This window comes from Acomys minous (assembly GCF_964271855.1).
Source record: "Acomys minous genome assembly, chromosome: 5".
Taxonomy (NCBI): Eukaryota; Metazoa; Chordata; class Mammalia; order Rodentia; family Muridae; genus Acomys; species Acomys minous.
Window position 1 is genome coordinate 124,830,564 of NC_140494.1, and position 19,643 is coordinate 124,850,206.

A 19,643-nucleotide genomic window follows, 5' to 3' on the forward strand; every position below is an offset into this window, starting at 1 on the left:
TCTCTCTCTCTCTCTCTCTCTCTCTCTCTCTCTCTCTCTCTCTCTCTCTCTCTCTCTCTCTCTCTGTGTGTGTGTGTGTGTGTGTGTGTGTGTTTGCTTTTTCTTTCTTTGGTTATGGGGTTTTGGATTTTGGTTTTTTGAAACCGGGTTTCTCTGTGTCCCAAGCCCAAACTCAATTTGTAAACCAGGCTGGCCTCGCACTCACAGAGATCCACCTTCCTCTGCCTCCTGAAATAATGGGATTAAAGGAATGTACCACCACTCCTGGCCCAAAAATCCCATTCCTTGCTGTTTGGAGAATGGCTTATGATGAAAGTGGAAGCTGGGACTCCAGATAACTAGGAAACTGTTGCTGTAATTCAGGGTAGAGGTGACAGCGAGCTAACCACAGGGTATGGAGTGAGCATGGGAGGAAATTAACAGAGGAAGACCAACTGTCATAGATGAGGATGAAATCAAAGATGTGGTTTAGATTTTCAACTAGATGCCCAAATGGTGGTCCTCCTTACTGAATGAAGACGGGAGAAAAGCGGGTGTGTTCAGCTGGCACTGGAGGAGAATAAAAGCCCTATTTTGGAGAAAGTGAATTTGACACGCCTACTGGCATTTCACATGGAGATGTATCAGGAAGCTGAGTGAAGATGGGCAGGTCCAAGTAAAATATTGATAGTCAGCAAATGATAAGTCTTAAAATGGAAAAAGACAGGAACAGAGGTGTGTGTGTAGGGCAGAGGGGAGGATGGGGGGAGAGGAGGGAGAAGGAGAGGGAAAGCGAGCTGGAGGGACTGAACCCCTAGCAAAGCAAGGTCCTACTGTCTGGTGCTGTGTTTATGTGAGTGGGCGTGGTTTTGCGTTTGAGGCTGGGTATCACACTGTAGCCTAGGCTGGTGTCTACCTCAGGAGCGGAAGCCTGGACCACAGTGCCTGGCTGGTGCTCTGGAATCCGTGCCCTTTCCTCATTCGTCTCTTCCAAACCACACTTTCTCTGAAAGCTTCAGACTGCAGAAGACGGAAGGCAAAAGCTTGGCGAGAGGAGACTGAGGTGGAGGGGTGGGGCTGTTTTTAGTATCACATGATACTGCCCTTTGCTACAGTAAAAGTAGTTTCTTTAGAGTGGACTGGAGCCTTCCAGTAGGAGAGAACGGGTGAGACCTGGAAAGCGGTCTAAGAAATAAGAAACCCCGCCCTCCAAGTGTCGGCCTCAACCCCGGGATTTGGGTTTAGAAAAGGAAATTGAAAAGCAGCTTTGTGCCTCCCTGTTAACTGACCTCATAGCGGCAGCAGCGAGCAGAGATCCGCACGCTACAACCTAAAGCAGCAGAGAAGGAAGTTGTACGCCAGATGTGAGGACTCCCTTCTGCCTCCGCCAACCAAGACCCAAAGGACAGAACTGCGGAGCCTCGGCAGGCAGGAGGGCGGAGTCCAAGATACGTGAAATCTCCAGAGTGGCCAAGTTAAACGCTGCGCTTCTTTTCCTACAAGGACTGTTCTTGCTCTTACAAAAGCTTAGGTGGCAAAAAAAAAAAAGTCTAACAACTTCGAACAATACCAAATAGTACCTACTCTGTAGTTCAGAAGTTCTTGTCCACGTGCTTATTTAAAAGAAATTAAAATATAAGTCAGAAAAGTTAGATGGTTGGACTGGAGATGGCGTTATTTGTTTGTTTGTTTGTTTATTTATTTTGGGTTTTTTGGGACAGAGTTTCTATGTGTAGCCCTAGCTGTTCTGGAACTTGCCCTGAAGACCAACGCCCCCACCTCCCCGACCAACGCCCCCACCTCCCCGATCCCCGCCCACCAAGTGCTGTGATTAAAGGCCCGGCTGAGAGGTGGCTCTTTCAGAGGACCTGGGTTCTATTCCAAACACCCACAAGGTGGCTCACAAACATCTGTAATGTCAGTTTCAGGGATCCAACTCCCTCTTCTGGCCTCGGCAGACACATGGTGCATTCATACGTTCAGGCAAAACACTGCACATACATAAAATAAAATGAATCAATCTAATAGTTAAAACAAAAACCAAACACCTAGCCAGGCGTGGTGGCGCATGTCTTTAATACCAGATTTCGGGTTGGCAGGGGCAGGAGGATCTCTGTGAGTTCAAGGCTGTCCTGGTCTACAGAGTGAGTCCAGGACAGCCAAGGCTACCCAGAGGAACTCTGTCTTAAACACCGCGCACGCGCGCGCGTGCACACACACACACACACATACACACACACACACACACACACACACACACAGAGGCTTGGTGCATGATATATTCCCAGCTCTTAGGAGACATCGACAAGGAGAATTGCTAGCACAGGACCGGGTGGGGCTGCATCATAGCATGTCCTAGGTCAAGACCCTGTCTCAAAAACCCAAAAGAAGCTGGGCAGTGGTGGCACACGCCTTTAATCCCAGCACTCGGGAGACAGAGGCAGGCAGATCTCTGTGAGTTCGAGGCCAGCCTGGTCTACAGAGCGAGTTCCAGGACAACCAAGGCTACACAGAGAAACTCTGACTCAAAATCCAAAAAGAAAAAAGAAAGAAAGAAAATAGTGGGACTAGAGGTGTTTCTTAGTGGTAGAGTACTTGCCCAGTGGGATGCTGGGCTTTTATTACCAGCACAACTAAATAAATATATAAAACAACACCTCACTAATGTCAAGCATACTTAACTATATACTGATGTCTGCAACTTTGAAATGTATAGCAAAAGGAATGATTGCTATACAGAATGACAAATGTATAGATACGTGTAAAAACCAATACAATAAATACTAACACAGAAAGGGAGTGGCTATATAATTATTTATGGTAAAATTTTTACTTTTTTTTTTTTAAATATTTTTATTTGATTTTAACTTATGTGCATTGGTGTGAGGGTGTCAGATCTTGGCGTTACAGACAGTTGTGAGCTGCCATGTGGGCGCTGGGAATTGAACTCGGGTCCTTTGGAAGAGCAGGCAGTGCTCTTAACCACTGAGCCATTTCTCCAGCCCCCAAAATTTTTACTTTTTAAAAAATTACAATGTGCTGGGCAGTGGAAGTGCATGATTAATCCCAGCACTCAGGAGGCAAAGGCAAGCAGATCTCTGAATTGAAGGCCAGCATGGTCTACAGAGTTTCAGGACACCCAGGGCTGTTACACAGAGCAACTCTGTCCTAAAAAACAAAATTACAGTGTGTGTGTGTGTGTGTGTGTGTGTGTGTGTGTGAGAGAGAGAGAGAGAGAGAGAGAGAGACAGAGAGACAGAGAGACAGAGAGACAGAGAGACAGAGAGACAGAGAGAGACAGACAGACAGACAGACAGACAGACAAGGTGCAAATTGTCAAAGGACAATTTAGGAGAGTTGGTTCTCTTAATTCACCCTATGAGTCCCTAGGAAACTCAGGTTGTCAGGCTTGGTAGCAGGTGCCTTTACCTGCTGGACCATTACTTGGGCCCTCCTATAAAATTCTTTCAACTTTTCTGTATTGTATTTGCTAGAATATTTACCAGAATCTGAGAATTTAAAACAAAAACAAAAAAAGCTACTTTTTTTGCAGGTGGTGGTGGAGGGGTTGTGTTTTCAAGACAGGGTTTCTATGTATAGCCCTGGCTGACCTGGGCTTGATTTGTAGAGCAGGCTAGCCTTAAACTCACAGAGATCTGCCTGCCTCTGAATCCTGAGTGGTGAGATTAAAGGCATGTACCACCACACCTGGAAAAATTGCAATTTTTTGGTCTCAGTAGGTAGAGATTCTTCTATTTATTTATTACATATACAGTGTTTTGCCTGCATGTATGCCTGCACGCCAGAAGAGGACACCAGATCTCATTATAGATGGTTATGAGCCACCATGTGGTTTCTGGGAATTGAACTCAGGACCTTTGGAAAAGCAGCCAGGGCTCTTAACCTCTGAGCCATCACTCCAGTCTCATAGGTAGAGATTCTATGAGGGATGGTGAAAAAAGTTTTTAAAGATTTTTTTTCAAATGTCTTTTGTTTTCCAGACAGGGTTCTCTGTGTAGCCTTGGATGTCCTGGACTTGCTTTGTAGACCAGGCTGGCCTCGAACTCAGAGATCCACCTGCCTCTTCTATCCTTAAAGAAGAAAAGGTTTTAAATAGATTTTTTTGTTTGTTTTTCGAGACAGGGTTTCTCTGTGTAGCCTTGGCTGTCCTGGACTTGCTTTGTAAATCAGGCTGGCCTCGAACTCACAGCGAGCCACCTGCCTCTGCTCCCAAGTGCTGGGATTAAAGGCGTGGGCCACCATGCCCGGCCCTTAAATAGAATTTGATGGTTGTACATTTTGCATAACTCATTCATAAGTGGTCGTAGTGGTAGATGTATGGAACTGCAACATTTAGAAGGAGGCAGAATTATTAGAAACTCAATGTTCTATCCCTTTAAGTAGCAACTTTGAGAAGACTGAGGCTAGCCTTGGAAAAACGATATCCTGGAGCAGGGAGGGGGAGAAGAAAGAAAGAGAAAGAGAGGGGGGAGGGGAAGGGAGGAAGGCATTTCAAAGGTGGGCACGGTGGGGCAAGCCTGTAATCCCAGCACTCAGGAGGCAGATGCAGGCTGTGAATTCGAGGCCAGCTTGATATAAAAGTGAGTCCAGGACAGCTAAGGCTACACAGAGAAACCCTGTCTCAAAACAAAACAAAAATTTAAAAAGGCATTTCAGTCTGTAGTGACTATCATTCATTATCTGTAATCATTATCTGTAAAATGAGGTGACTCCACACACCTCGAAGATCCCTTCCAGGTACGTAATTTCAAACTTCAGTGAAGAAAAAATAATAATTAAAGTTTTCAAAGCTGGGTCATGTCAGGTGCCTGTTGTCACAGCTACTTAGGGGCCTGAAGGAGGAGGAGGATCCATTAAGGCCAGGAATTCAAGGCCAGCCTACACAATGTAGCAAGATCCCAACTGAAAAAGAATAAAGTCTCTAAGCACCCTAAGCAACAAGAGGAGTAAGAGTTTCTGAAGACAAGCACTCACTGACTTCTTTTATACCCTCTGGACACCTGTCGCTGGTTTTAAAGCTCTTTGCCCAACAGGTCTCAGCAGGGTAAAAGTGACACGTACTTAGAATAATTATTAGGAAGGCAGAGAAGGGTGAAAAGAATTAGGGAACAGGAAAGCAGACTTGGCTGGCTGGTGGCATGGCTTGCCCGTGGTTCTGTGGGTGAGAGCAAGGTGTGCAAAAAACTAGGTAGATTTTTTTCCCCAAAGCCAAGCACCGTCAAGTGGGGGCTGGGGAGCGAGAAAAAGGGACAGTGTTAACAGAAGGGTTCTCAAAGCTTCAGAGCTGCTTTGGATGTCAGAACGCCATCCAACACACACCACATACACACCCCCACACACACACACACACAACACCCCCCCCCCCACACACACACACACGGTGGTGGGCGGGCGGTACAACCCAGTCCTCAGAGAGTTGGAAGACGAAGAAAGGCACGCCCTTGGACACGCCCCCGGCCCTGATTGGCTAGAGAATTTAAAGACCAGGGCAGTGATAGGGTGGTTTTTCTATTTCTAGTATTTGAATGTTCTTAGTGCAGTAGCTTTGCTGCCAGCCGATTCTGATCGGCTTTTTTCGCCAAAGCAACAAGTCAAGCTGTCGGATCCTTGAGGTGGGAGGCAAAAAACGTGATTATTTTAGGGATCCTCGCCGGGAGAGGTACATATGAGTGGGTCGGACGGAGGGACGATGTTATTCCTGAGCCCAGAGGTTCCATAAATTCCCTTAGGATTCACCCTTTCCAAAGCACGGGAATCGCACTGACCGTGATTACGTACGATTTAGTCTACGAAGCGGGGGTGTCTGTCTCAGCTTGCTTTACCTCCAGCCAGTCTTATTCCTATCGCTCAACGTCTGATTATTCTGCTTCCGGACGAGTCCCGTCCTGGCCTGGGTGGGTCTCCTCAAGCAGGCTTCTTTTTCTGAGTATGAACCCCTTTCTGACGTGGCTATTGCAGGACGACGGAGGCTCGCCGGCATTTCTCCTTACTCCAGAGTGGTTATAGTATCCTGGCGGCACCTTCTGTTACCGGTGACACCCTCCTTGACCCTAAGTGGTCTGGACAGGATTCTCCGTCACGGCATCCGGATTTTCCGTGACTTGTGTGCGCCGGTCTCTGCGCCCCTGCAGAGGCACTGGAGATGGTTTCTGGCACCCAGGAGGCGACGGGTGAACGTGAGGACGCGGAGCTGCGGTGCCGGGTGGCCGTAGAGGAGCTGAGTCCTGGAGGGCAACCTCGCAAGCGCCAGGCCCTGCGCACCGCGGAATTGAGCCTGGGTCGAAACGAACGCCGCGAATTGATGCTGCGATTGCAGGCGCCGGGACCCGCGGGGCGGCCACGCTGCTTCCCGCTGCGAGCCGTGCGCCTCTTCACCCGCTTCGCCTCGGCCGGGCGCAGCACGTTGCGGCTCCCCGCGGATGGCATCCCTAGGGCTGGCTCAGTGCAGCTGCTGCTCTCCGACTGTCCTCCTGAGCGCTTGCGCCGCTTCCTGCGCACGCTGCGCCTGAAGCTAGCAGCTGCCCCGGGGCCGGGACCCGCCTCTGCTCGGGCACAACTGCTGGGCCCGCGGCCCCGAGACTTTGTCACCATCAGTCCAGTGCAGCCGGAGGAGCTGCGGCGTGCTGCGGCCGACAGGGCTCCAGATTCCGCGCTGGAGAAGCGGTCAATGGAATCCAAGTCTAGTACCGTGAGGACCAGAAGGGGAGTGGGCGTGCTACTGTTGAGGATGGAGGAGACACAGGAGGCCCAAGGTTGGGGCGGGGGGAGGGGGCGGATGGGGAGATGATCGGCAATATTAAGGGCACCGCTGGTGATCTGAGATGCCCATCGTATCATTTGCGTATGATGACAGTGGTGAGTGCTTCCCTGCCAGTAATTACCGAGATTGGGATAAACTGAGAACAGGAAACCATGGCCCATGCTAAAGAGATGGCAGTGGAGACCAAGCGAGGAAACGTAAGAAGGGAAAATGGGTATTACAGTTCCAGAAGAGAGGAGCTTTTGGAGAGAATGGGAAAGGGGCCGGTCAGAGACAGGCAATAGTCCAATCGCCTGAGTGGAAAACCATCAGGTGGGCCTGAGAGTTTTTTTTAGATTTGATTAAGTGTGGCCACCAATCTAAAGTGCCTGGCACTGAACTGGTGAAAGAAATGGAGGAAGTTAGTATTTGGGTTTTTTTGGTTTTTTTGTTTTGTTTTAGACAAGGTCTCTCTGTGTAGCCTTGGCCTCTCTGGACTCGCTTTGTAGACCAGGCTGGCCTCGAACTCACAGCGATCCTCCTGCCTCTGCCTCCCAAGTGCTGGGTTAAAGGTGTGTGCCACCACACCCCGCCTGAGGTTAGTATTTGTTGGGACGAACTCCAGATGACCCAGGCCTGCTCTAAGTTATCTGTCTTGCAATGCACACAGGCCAAGCAGCATAGCAGGAGGTTCTGAGATAGCCCTGTCCCTCCCAGGAAACTCCAAGGTGGCCCTTGCCAGTGAAGAAGCTGAGCATGCACTCCACCAAACCAAAGCTTTCTGAGGAGCAGGCGGCTGTACTGAAAATGGTCCTGAAAGGACAGAGCGTTTTCTTTACTGGGAGTGCAGGTAACAGAGGGAGAAATGGGAGCAAGTGGCAGGGGTAGCCCTTGGGTAGGTAGCATGGAGGGACAGGCAACCCTGACTTTGCCTACTGCCCAGGGACAGGAAAGTCCTATCTGCTGAAGCATATCCTGCGTTCCCTGCCCCCTGCTGGCACTGTGGCCACTGCCAGCACTGGTGTGGCAGCCTGCCACATCGGGGGCACCACCCTTCATGCCTTTGCAGGTAAGTGTGAGCCCCTGGGCTTGGGCTAAGAGCAAGCCGAGGCCTGTGGGGAAGGAGGGGAGAGATCAAGGGGGCTGGGATTTCAGCCCAGCCTGAATAGTGTCCCTCACAGGCATCGGCTCAGGCCAGGCTCCCCTGGCCCAGTGTGTGGCCCTGGCCCAGCGGCCAGGAGTGCGGCAGGGCTGGCTGAACTGCCGACGGTTGGTCATTGACGAGATCTCCATGGTAGAGGCAGAGTTGTTTGACAAGTTGGAAGCTGTGGCCAGGTCAGTACATAGAGCAAGGGCACTCACTGTGGCTAGAGTCTGGCGATTTCTCCAAGGGGCTTGCCCACCCAGCGTCTCTGAAACACTCCCTGCTCCTGTCCAGAGCTGTCAGGCAACAGAAAAAGCCATTTGGAGGAATCCAGCTCATCATCTGTGGGGACTTCCTACAGCTGCCACCGGTGACCAAAGGCTCCCAGAATCCTCGGTTCTGCTTCCAGGTACTGGTGGCCATGCCCTAGCCCCGACCTTTGATGGTAAGGGAGTTACACACCCTGACTCTGACCCTACGCTTGTGGGGGAGCCTTCTCTGTTCCCTGACTCCCCTCTCTTCTTCCCCACCAGGCCAAGAGCTGGAGGAGGTGTGTGCCAGTGGAGCTGGAGCTGACGGAGGTATGGAGGCAGGCCGACCAGACCTTCGTCTCTCTGCTGCAGGCTGTGAGGTTGGGCAGGTGGGTACTGGCAAAGGGGGCCATGGGATAAGGATGCTAGCAGGGATCTGTGTTGTTTGTTTGGGTGTGGCAGGCCTCACGTAGCCTAGGCTAGTCTAGAATTTGCTATGTGGCCAAGGATGACCTTGAACTACTGATCCTTTTGCCTCCTACCTCCTCAGTCCTAGGATTTAGACGTTTTTGGTACCCTCACCTGGTCCAAGGAAGTGGGAGAGATGTTTGTCCTCAGGAATAAGAAGTCTGTATGGGAAAACAAAGTTTGGACAGGACACTGGACAACTTAGGATAGACTATAGTCAAGAGTGTTAGAACACCAATAAATAAATTATATATATATATATATATATATATATATATATATATATATATATCACACACACACACACACACACATACATATAGTGTTATGGCATTGGACATTGTGGCACACAACTGTAAACACAGGACTTAAGAGGTTGACGTGTAGGATAGTGAGTTTGAGGCCACCCTGGGCTGTTTAGGGAGACTATATATATAAAGCGCCAAACAGCAAACCTACTACCTTTACAGTACCTCAAGACACACAGGCTAGCAGGCTGGGGAGATGGCTCAGTCAGTCAAGTGCCTGCTACAGAAGCATGAGCACCTGAATTTGGATTCCCCAATGCAGGTGTAAAAAGCTGGGGTTGACAGCACATGCCTGTAAATCCCCATGCTGGGGAGGTCAAAACAGGAGAATTCCCTGAGCTTGCTGGCCTAGTGAGTGAGCTCCAGGTTCAGGGAGAGTCCCTATCTCAAAACAAAAACAAACCAAAGAAATAGAGGTGAAAACTAGCTGGACATGGTGGCACATGCCTTTAATCCCAGCACTCAGAGGTAGATGCAGGCAGATTGCTGTGAGTTCGAGGCCAGCCTGGTCTACAAAGTGAGTTCAGCACAGACAAGGCTACACAGAGAAACCCTGTCTCCAAAAACAGAAACAAAAACAAAAATGGTAAAATCTGCTAGGTGTAGTGGCACATGCATTTAATCCCAGGACTCCAAAGGAAGAGGCAAGTAGATTTCTGTGAGTTTGAGGCCAACTTGGTTTAAGAAGTGAGTTCCAGGAGAGCCAAGGCTACATAGTGAGACACTGTCTCGAAAAACCAAAACCAACCAACCAACCAACCGAAAGACTAAAAGTAACTGAGGAAGACATTCAGTATTGACTTCTAGCTTGCAGAAGTATGTGAGTAGCGCCCCTCTCTCTCTCTCTCTCTCTCTCTCTCTCTCTCTCTCACACACACACACACACACACACATACACAGAAAAAGAGAGAGACAGAGATGCACATGCTGACACATGCACACCCATGAGGGCAAAAGAAGAAGAAAAAGAAGAAAAAAACAAAACAAAACAAAAACAAAAAACAAAAAAAACCTCAGGCTAGCTATTTCAGCCAAAGCAGTAGGCAAGCGGCTAGAAGGTTGTACCCTAAAGGCCAATCTGATGACAGCATAGCCAGGATTACAGGGTATCAACGCTGGGATGCTGTTCTAAGCCTGCAAACCTCTGGCCCGAGCTCACTCGTGACACCCTGCTTCTTCAGGCACACAGCGGGCTCAGAGGTGGCCAGTTTCTCGGTGTCTACCTCTTCTGTTCAGAGTCCAGTATCGTCATCCTCATGCATACTGTCCACATCTGAGGGACAAGCGGACTGGGTGGGCATTGGGTAGCAGCAAATCTTGTCCTGGCGTCCTTTGTGCGTCCCAAGGCTTAGTCTGTGGAGCAGACCGTACTGCCCCCACCTTTTCTGGTGTCCAGGGGGATCTCTGGTCTGACAGTGCAGCCTCCACAGATGTTCAGATGAAGTGACCCGCCAGCTCAGGGCCACAGCTGCCCATACAGTGGGACGAGATGGAATTGTAGCCACGAGACTCTGCACCCACCAGGATGATGTGGCCCTTACCAATGAGCGGCGGCTGAAGGAGCTGCCAGGTAAACAGAATGCTTGGCCTTGGCACAACCAGCTGGGAGGGGCCACCAAACAGGGGTGATACCCACCGCACACACCACCAGCAAACTGGGCCCCCAGCTCTCTGTATATTTACAGGTGAAACTATGACCCAAAAGCTGTGGTGAGCTGCTTCCGAGGCCCCAGAGAGGCCGGAGCTGTCCCCAGCCCATTCCCCACAGCCGCCTTCATCTAATACATTTTTGGAAGCTGAGAAATAAGTACGTGTTTCCTCTGCTTTTCCAGGTGAATTACACAGTTTCGAGGCTATAGACAGTGACCCTGAGCTAGCCCGGACCCTGGATGCCCAATGTCCTGTTAGCCGTGTCCTTCAGTTAAAGCTGGGGGCTCAGGTGAGTGGGAAACAGGGCTGGCTCCCGGCTTATTTATACTCTACTTGATAGTTGCTGGGCCTACTGTGACCACTTTCCCTACTTTTCTGTCTTCAGCTTCCTCCTTCTCTCCTCTTTGCACATTTAGAGTCCTGTCAAGCAATGCCACTTTAGGCAATCTCTTTCCCTTACTGAACCCAGTTCCCAGGTGAAATGTCTGCTCCATGGTGGCGTCCCCCTGTGGTATAAGGTATACTACCCCTAGAGCAGTAAAACCTCATAGATGAACAGCTTCTGTCTCCTCCTTTATGGGATGGGCAAGAAGGGTAGCCCTTCCTCAGATTCCAGTCGGCACACGTGGGGACATGTGAGCATTGTGGCTGAAAGAGGGGTGGCAGGAGCAAGTGCCATTCCTCAAGATTTGTGGTCTTCTAGGCAGAAATAATCCCTATTTAAAACAAAACAGGCCAGGTGCTGGTGGTGCACGCCTTTAATCCCAGCACTCCGCGAGGCAGAGGCAGGCGGATCTCTGTGAGTTCGAGGCCAGCCTGGTCTACGGAGAGAGTTCCAGGGCAGGCAAGGCTACACGGGGAAACCCTGTCTGGAAAAACCAAAAATAAATAAATTAATAATGACAATAATAACAAAACCAAACGAGGATAACTATGTAGCCCCAGCTGGCCTGGAACTTGCTATGTTGACCACGGTGGCCATGAACTCATAGAGATCCGCCTGCCTCTGCTTCCTGAGTGCTGGGATTAAAAGTGTCCCACCACGCACCTCACTAGAGCTAACTCTTCTCTCTCTTTTTTCTTTTTTTTCTTTTTTTTTTAAGATTTATTTATTATATATACAGTACTCTGCCGGCTTGTACCCCTTCAGGCCAGAAGAGGGCACTGGACCACATTATAGATGGTTGTGAGCCACCATGTGGTTGCTGGGAATTGAACTCAGGACCTCTGGAAGAGCAGTCAGTGCTCTTAACCACTGAGCCGTCTCTCCAGCCCCCAAATCTAACTCTTTTCAAAGAGTTACCACCTCCTTTCTGGACAACTTCATGAATATTAAGCCCCTTTGACACAGGGTAAGGCCCTCTGACCCCAGATAAGGCCAAGATATTTCTAGGAAAATAAGGCAGCTTGTCCCAGAGATCAGTCAGTCACCACAGTGGTGGACTCAGCTCTGTAATAGCCCTCAGCGTCTCTCTGAGGCCTAACTACTAGAGAGGAGGCAGGCACTGGGAGGGCCCCTTTCCATCTCTGCCCTTCCTCCTCCTCAGGTCATGCTGGTGAAGAACTTAGCAGTGTCCCGAGGCCTGGTGAATGGTGCCCGCGGGGTGATCGTTGGCTTTGAGTCAGAAGGGAGAGGTGAGCGGAAGGGGAGGGGCCCTACTGCTTGAGATTATCTCACAGCGGGACAAACCATAGAGTGGCCAAAAGGTGACACTTCTCTGTGCCTCTTCCTCAGGACTTCCCCGAGTAAGGTTCCTGTGTGGCGTCACTGAAGTCATCCGCACCGACCGCTGGACAGTACAGGTCACTGGGGGCCAGTTCCTCAGCCGGCAGCAGCTCCCCCTACAGCTGGCTTGGGCAATGTCCATCCACAAGAGCCAGGTGACGATCTGGGGCAGGGGTGGACAAAATAGGGCATGCGGGGCAGGATAGGCTGAGACATTCTGGAATGTGTCTTAAAAGTCTTTATGGGGACTGGACATCCCTGGGATGGAATGTTCCAGAGCAGAAGCAGCATAAACGTTCCTTCCTTTCCCCCTGGCTCCATGGGATCTCACGTAGCCCAGGCTAGCCTCAGATTCGTTAAGTAGCAGCAGAGGACACTGGCTTTGATCTTTCTACCTCTGTTTCCTGGGAGCTGGTATTAGAAGTATGCGCAGCCAAGCCTGGCTTATGTGGGTGCTGGGGTTCAATCCAAACCCGGCGAGCATGCTACCGGCCAGGCCACACCCCCAGGTCTACACTTTTCTTTAGCGCACTTCCTAGTCCACATTCTTCTCTCCCTTTCTAGCGCGCCCCCCCCCCCCCCCGTGCCATTTCCTGACTATGACCAGAGTAATAGGTTCATCCCTGTAACAACCATATGAAGTGTAGATGCAACTAGCAATAGCTGGTGATACACACAAGGCAGAAAACAAAGGTTCTAAGAAACCTGCCCAGGCCTCACAGCTAGTGGAGAGGAAAGTTTACCTCAATACAGATTTAGCTCTGTGCCCGTTTGACCACTGCCTGAGCTCTTCCTCTCACTCTGTCCCTCGACTCTTACCCTGGATCCCTGTCCCTTCCACACACATTCAGACCCACCAAGTACCCAGCTCTCCCTTGTTTGAGATTCTGGATGGGTGAGGCCACCCAGGCACAGGAGCCGGGTTGATGGAAGTCATTGGAATGCAAGAGACCTCAGGATAAGTTGGCTGTAACTGTCCCTCTACCGCCCAGGGCATGTCTCTGGACTGTGTGGAGATCTCTCTGGGCCGGGTCTTTGCCAGTGGTCAAGCCTATGTGGCCCTCTCCCGCGCCCGCAGCCTCCAGGGCCTACGCGTGCTAGACTTCGACCCCACGGTGGTTCGCTGTGACTCTCGAGTGCTGCACTTTTATGCCACCCTGCGGCAGAGCCGGGGCCTCAGTCTGGTAAGGAGTCCTCACCAAAGGAAGGGCCTCCTGCATGTGGGCGGGCTGAGAAGGACAAAGGGAAGGGCCTAGTAAGTAGGAAGAACCCTAGGGCAGAGAATGTTTTTACTGACTCCTTTCCGGTGGAGGCCGATGGAGAGAGATGTTGGCCCTCAGGCTGTGGCCCTAGGGATTGGCACAAACCTGTTGCTGCCTTTCTGGTTCTTCCTAGGAATCCCAAGGTGAGGAGGAGGCAAACTCAGACCTGGAGAACATGGACCCAAACCTCTGACCTCAGCTGCAAGAAAAGACAAGCTGCTAGCTTCTTCACGGGTCAAGGCCCTAGGAAATGCCTGGGGAGGGGCCTGTGTTTCTCCCTTATTCAGCCTTCTGAGGGTTGAGGGACATGGCTTCCTATCTTCCTACCAGCTTTGCCTCAGTTTCACCCCTTTCCATGGAGGTACTACTTCTAGGGTCAGAAGCTGGAAATGGTGATGATTACCAGATGACAAAGCTCTCTACAAGCGCTGGGCACACAGCCAGAGTTCTGAGCCATAGACTGGAGAGGCAGTGCAGGCAGGTGCTGCAGCAGTGGCCTCCGTCAGAGCCTGCCTTCCTGCGCTGCACGGGTCAGTTTTGTGTGCATGTGCACCACAGTGTACATGTGAAGATCAGAGGACAAATATTTTTTTAAAGATTTATTTATTGTTTATATATACAGTGTTTTGCTTGCATGTCTGCACACCAGAAGAGGGTGCCAGATCTCATTATAGATGGTTATGAGCCACCATGTGGTTGAAGGCTGGGTACTTGATGGAAAAAATGATCTATTTTTAACTATTATTAGCTCACACTTCTAGAAGATTAAGAACACAGAACCAGCCTATGCTCAGCTTTGCTGGGCCTCCAAAGTAGCTGGCCCTATATGGCAGGATCACGTGCGGGCAGGGTCGTGTGATGAGACAAGCAGCGGAAGACGGTATTTCTGTGGGACGGCATTAATCTGCTCATGAGGGCAGGGCCTTCTTGTTTGTTACCTTCCATGTAATCTCCGTCTCTGTCTCTGATAGGGTTTCTCTGTGTAGCCTTGGCTGTCTGGACTCGCTCTGCAGACCAGGCTGGCTTCGAACTCACAGTGATCCTCCTGCCTCTGCCTCCCGAGTGCCGGGATTCTAGGCGTGCGCCGCCACACGTGGTGCAATCCATCTCTTAAGGGTTAAGTCAACCTTAACACTGCTGCACTAGGGACCAATCTTCCTGCACACAAACCTATAAGGAATACCATCCAAACCATGGCAGGCGCCTAGAGGGGATTCAGGCCAGGCACAAGCCCAAGATAGAAGTTCAATTACCTTCCCAGCTGAGCTCAGCCTGAGACGGTTCCTTAGTAAACACCCTTCTGAGCCTGGCCTGAGAACAGATACTGCAGAAGGTGCTGTGTTTTAGGGGAGAGGCAGTGCAGAGGGCACTGAAATGGGTGTTGTCGGTTGTATTTATTTAGGCCGAGTAAACTTGTGAGTTTTGTTACTGTGCCTCCTGCCTGCTCTTTCTCCCTCATTGAGGGAGTGCACACAGGGGTGTTTGCTCAGCCACGGCAAAGACCCAGATCACAGCGACCTGGTGTGAGGTCTGTGAGGTTTTGTTCCTAGCAACTGTCATTTGGAAAACCGAGTTATCTGAAGGTGGTGACAAACAATAGGTCAACAAGGTGAGTAACTCACCCACAAGTTAAGACAAAAATTCTCGAGGGAAGTTCTAAGTTCCTTGTCTCACTTAGACTCTGCCTTTGATATTGTGGTAGAGAAAGAGCCATCAACTAACTATCTTCAGTTTATCAAAAAGCATGATAGGGGGCTGGAGAGATGGCTCAGTGGTGAAGAGCACTGACTGCTCTACCAGAGGTCCTGAGTTCAATTCCCAGCAATCACATGGTGGCTCACAACCATCTATAATGAGATCTGGTGCCCTCTTCTGGCCTGCATGTGTATATGGAGGCAGAGCAGTGTATACATAATAATAAATAAAATCTTTAAAAAGGCATGATAGGGAGCTAGAGATGGCTTAGTGGCTAGCAGCCTGTTATGCTCCTCAGAGACTGCACCTGTATCAGGCAGGTTATAGTTACAGCCACCTGACCCGGGTGCTCGTATGGAACTCAGGTCCTCTGTGACAGCAATCCACACTCTTAACCATGGAGCCCTCTCTCTTGCCCCTGAAGAGATGTTTCCTTACTTCCCAGAAGTCACATCAGGAGCAGATGTCTTCCCTTGGTGGGTGGCGGCGGTGGCGCATGCCTTTAATCTCAGCACTCGGGAGGCAGAGGCAGGTGGATCTCTGTGATTTCTAGGCTGGCCTGGTCTACGAAGCGAGTTCAGGACAGCTAAAGCTAACACAGAGAGACCCTGTCTCAAAAAAAACAAAACAAAGCAAGATGTCTTCCCTGAGACCACCTGGATACCTGAAGGTCCTCTCCTTAGCAGTCTCCTTGTGAAGATGCTCCCAGAAGGCCAGGGCAACAAAGACAGGGGTGTTTCCTAAGGGAGATGCCCCTGAGGCAGGCATGCATAAACTCAGCAGTTCTTGATTTTGGGGGTATCTAATTTAATCTATCCTGGAATGTGTACCCCTGTTGGGTAGAGTGAAACCTCACCTCAGTCAGGAGTCAAGACTCTGAAGAGTGAAGACGACACAGGTCCAACCACACCAACCAGGGCTTTGCTGTGGCTTCCTGACACCTGCAGTGAGCAACATCCACAAGGACAATGACACTGAGGATAGAGGGAGAAGGGGCAGCCTCTCTAGGAGCCTCACACCCCGGCAACCGGCCACCTTCCTGGGTGTTCCCCGGAGACTCTGTCCTCAATCTCAAGGACCCTCCTTTCTGCCAGTTCCCCACAGCATCATCTCAAGGAACTGGATCTAGAAAGTAAAGTCAGGGACTGGAGAGATGATGGCTCAGAGGTTAAGAGCACTGACTGCTCTTCCAAAGTTCCTGAGTTCAATTCCTAGCACGCACATGGTGGCTCACAACCATCTATAATGTAATCTGGTGCCCTCTTCTGGCCTGCAGGTGTACATGCAGGCAGAACCCTATATACATAATAAATAATCTTTAAAAAAAAAAAAGCCAGGAGTGGTGGTACAGGCCTTTAATCCTGGGAGGCAGAGGCAGGTGGATCACTATGAGTTCGAGGCCAGCCTGGTCTATAAAGTGAGTCCAGGATGCAGCCTGGGCTATCACACTGAGAAATTCTGTCTCAAAACATACCCCCACACACACACACACAAAAAAAAAAAAAAAAAAAAAAAAAAAGAAAGAAAAGTAAAAAAGAAAGAAAGAAAGAAAGAAAGAAAGAAAGGAAAAAGAAGACAGTGTGAGGGCTGGTTTAGAGTGGGGGCGGAGGGGAGGAACAAGCAACAGCAACACAAACACATCCCCACTATTCATCTTACTGCAGAAGATAAAGGGAAGTGCCTGTCCATCTTCTGTGATGATCCTTTTTTTTCTTCATGAATATTGATCAATCACCCCTCATGTGTTTTTTTTGTTGTTGTTGTTTTGTTTTGAGACAGTGTTTCTCATTGTTAGCCGTGGCTGTCCTGGACTCACTTTGTAGACCAGGCTGGCCTCAAACTCACAGAGGTCCACCTGCCTCTGCCTCCTGAGTGCTGGAATTAAAGGCATGTGCCACCACACCCGGCAACCCCTCATGTGTTAGGTGCTGGGCTCTGCACTGCAGATCCCACAGTATATGAGGCTGACACAGCCCACCTTAGCGTGCACAGAGAGAGAGAGAGAGAGAGAGAGAGAGAGAGAGATTACAATGAGACAAATTGGAAATCAGTCCCAGAAACTATTACAATGCTATATAACCAGAAAAAAAAATACATTAACTAAAAAGTTGACTTATAAAATGGTGTATCTGTCAGGGTTCTCTAGAGGAACCAAACTGATAGAATTATAATAAAGGGTATTTATAAAGCGCTATGCCCCATGTAGGCTTTTCTAGGCAGAACGGCTATTTTCTTTCTTTCTTTTTTTTTTTTTCTTTCTTTCTTTCTTTCTTTTTTTTTTTTTTTTTTTTTTTTTTTTTTTTTTTTTGTCTGTCTGCATGTTCACTTGCAGGCCAGAAGAGGGAATCAGATCACATTATATAAATGGTTGTGAGCCACCATGTGGTTGCTGGGAATTGAACTCAGGACCTCTGGAGGAGCAGCCTGCACCCTTAACCTCTGAGCCATCTCTCCAGCCCAGAATGGTCATTTTCTGAGTTTGAGCACGTGCACTGGGCTGTCCTTAGTTTTAGCTACAGGACTGACTGTTTCATTGGGAAGCCTCTCAGGCCGAGTGGTGGAGCACCTGCCTCTCTGCGGCAGAGTGGCTGCAGGATGTGGAGCGGGGGAGGCAACAGCAGGGCGATGAAGAAATAAAAGGAGCCTGGCCCCTGCCCCGCCTCCCTAAAGAATGCCACATCTCCTGCCTATATCCATCCTAGTAATGCGGATTCTCGGTCCCCCTCTCCAATAGGAGGGCCTGTGTCAGATGGATGAAAAGGAATCATTAAGACAGCAGATGTTCATGGTGCATTATCCCCAGTGGAGCTCCATTGCTGATGATATTTTATATTGCGGGGGGCTTTTCTTTTTCTTTCTCTGGTAATTTTTTTTTTCTTTTGGTTTTTCAAGACAGAGTTTCTCTATGTAGGATACCCTTGAAGTTCTGATCCTTCTACGTCCACTTTTGTAGTGGAGATGCACCAGCATGCTGGGCTCACACGGACTGGCAATGAAACACTGGGTGTCTCGAATGCCAGGCAAGCACTCGGCCAACAGAGTACATGCCTAGCCCTGTGATGTGTCTGCTTTCTAGTAAGGGATGTACCTGTTCTTGAGAGGGTAGCAAAAAGAAGCCTGACACAAGGCTTGCCAGTCTCTGGCTAGGAGATATGCTTGCCACTGTCCCTACTGCTTCTCAAACATACCTTTGGCAGGGAGGGAGCCCGCTTTTGGCTGCTTTCTCCCTTGCCTCAGTGACCCCTGGGCTCTGCATCTGAAGTAGCTGAAAATGTATAAATTGTCTGAGAATGAGGCTGATTCCCCTGGTCCCAAGAGACTTGGCTGAGGTATTTTTTGTATTTCCACAGCTCTTAGCACAACCATTTTAAAAGGTTGTGGACACTCTAGCCAGGCATGGCTTTAATCTTAGCACTCAGGAGGCAGAGGAACCTGGTCTACAGACGGAGTTCCAGGATAGCCAGGGCAACACAGAAAAACCAGGTCTCAAACAAACAAACAAACAAACAAACAAACCAAACCAAACCAAACCACTAATTCCAGCACTAGGGAGGCAGAGGCAAGTGTATCTCTGTGAGTTTGAGGCTAGCCTGGTCTACAGAGCAAGTCTAGGACAGCCTTGGCTCTTACACAGAGAAACTTTGTCTTGAAAAACCAAACCAAACCAAAGGCCAGGCAGTGGTGCCGTATACCTTTAATCCCAGCACTCTGAAGGCAGAGTCAGGTGGATTTTTGTGAGTTCCAGGCCAGCCTGGACTACAAAGCAAGTTCCAGGACAGCCAAGGCTGTTATGGAGAAACCCTGTCTCACAGAAAAGGAAAAAAGGAGGAGGAGGGCACTGAATACTTCTACCTCCTGCCTGGGTCGGGTGGCCAGCTATGTAGGGGGCTATGCCTTTTAAGATCCTGGTACATGTTATTCACCCTTATTGGCCACTGGCCGTAGGCAGGCCTTCCTACACTAAGCATTTACACCACTAGGGGGCACCAATGAGTCATTCAACTCCTGTCTGGAGATCCAGCAAATCCTCAGGAGCTGGGGGCTGAGTTAAGATTGAGCTGGAAGTTTCCTTTGTTCAGAAGTCTCCAATAGATTTCTGGAAGTTCAAGGTGAGTACGTAGTGACACCCCATCTCAATTAAACAAGACAAATCCTACAGAGGCTGAAGGAGGGCCAGACTGAGACGAGCACGAGGCATACCCTGAGGATTGGCTTTATTACAATCACCTCAGGAAGTTACTTCCCCGCCCCTCCCCCACATGTAAGCGCCCATCTTCAAGCTCACCCCCTCAGGTGGCCTCTGAGAATAACAAAAAGAACTGACAGCAGCCACCCTCCACAAAGCCTTCCCTCCTACGTGCCTCAAGTAGGGCCAGGCAGTGCCCACCCACCGTGCGGTG

The 19,643-nt window shown here is 49.8% G+C and overlaps 1 protein-coding gene across 5 annotated transcripts; it reads left to right on the plus strand.

The window, feature by feature from the left end:
- Positions 1–5,530: 5,530 nt before the first annotated feature.
- Positions 5,531–14,981, plus strand: PIF1 (PIF1 5'-to-3' DNA helicase). 5 transcript variants are annotated; one of them, XM_084782375.1, is made up of 13 exons: positions 5,537–5,659; positions 5,959–6,688; positions 7,457–7,589; positions 7,683–7,808; positions 7,921–8,074; positions 8,178–8,292; positions 8,417–8,523; positions 10,341–10,480; positions 10,743–10,849; positions 12,108–12,195; positions 12,296–12,441; positions 13,279–13,470; positions 13,682–14,981. In XM_084782375.1, the coding sequence occupies exons 2-13, from the start codon at positions 6,143–6,145 to the stop codon at positions 13,739–13,741; spliced, it is 1,914 nt and encodes a 637-aa protein (XP_084638501.1). In that variant the 5' UTR covers positions 5,537–5,659; positions 5,959–6,142; the 3' UTR covers positions 13,742–14,981. The 5 variants fall into 5 exon arrangements, with proteins under 5 accessions (XP_084638499.1, XP_084638501.1, XP_084638498.1 ...); XM_084782373.1 differs by having other exon boundaries at positions 5,531–5,612; positions 13,279–14,981; XM_084782372.1 differs by having other exon boundaries at positions 13,279–14,981.
- The last annotated feature ends 4,662 nt before the right edge of the window (positions 14,982–19,643 follow it).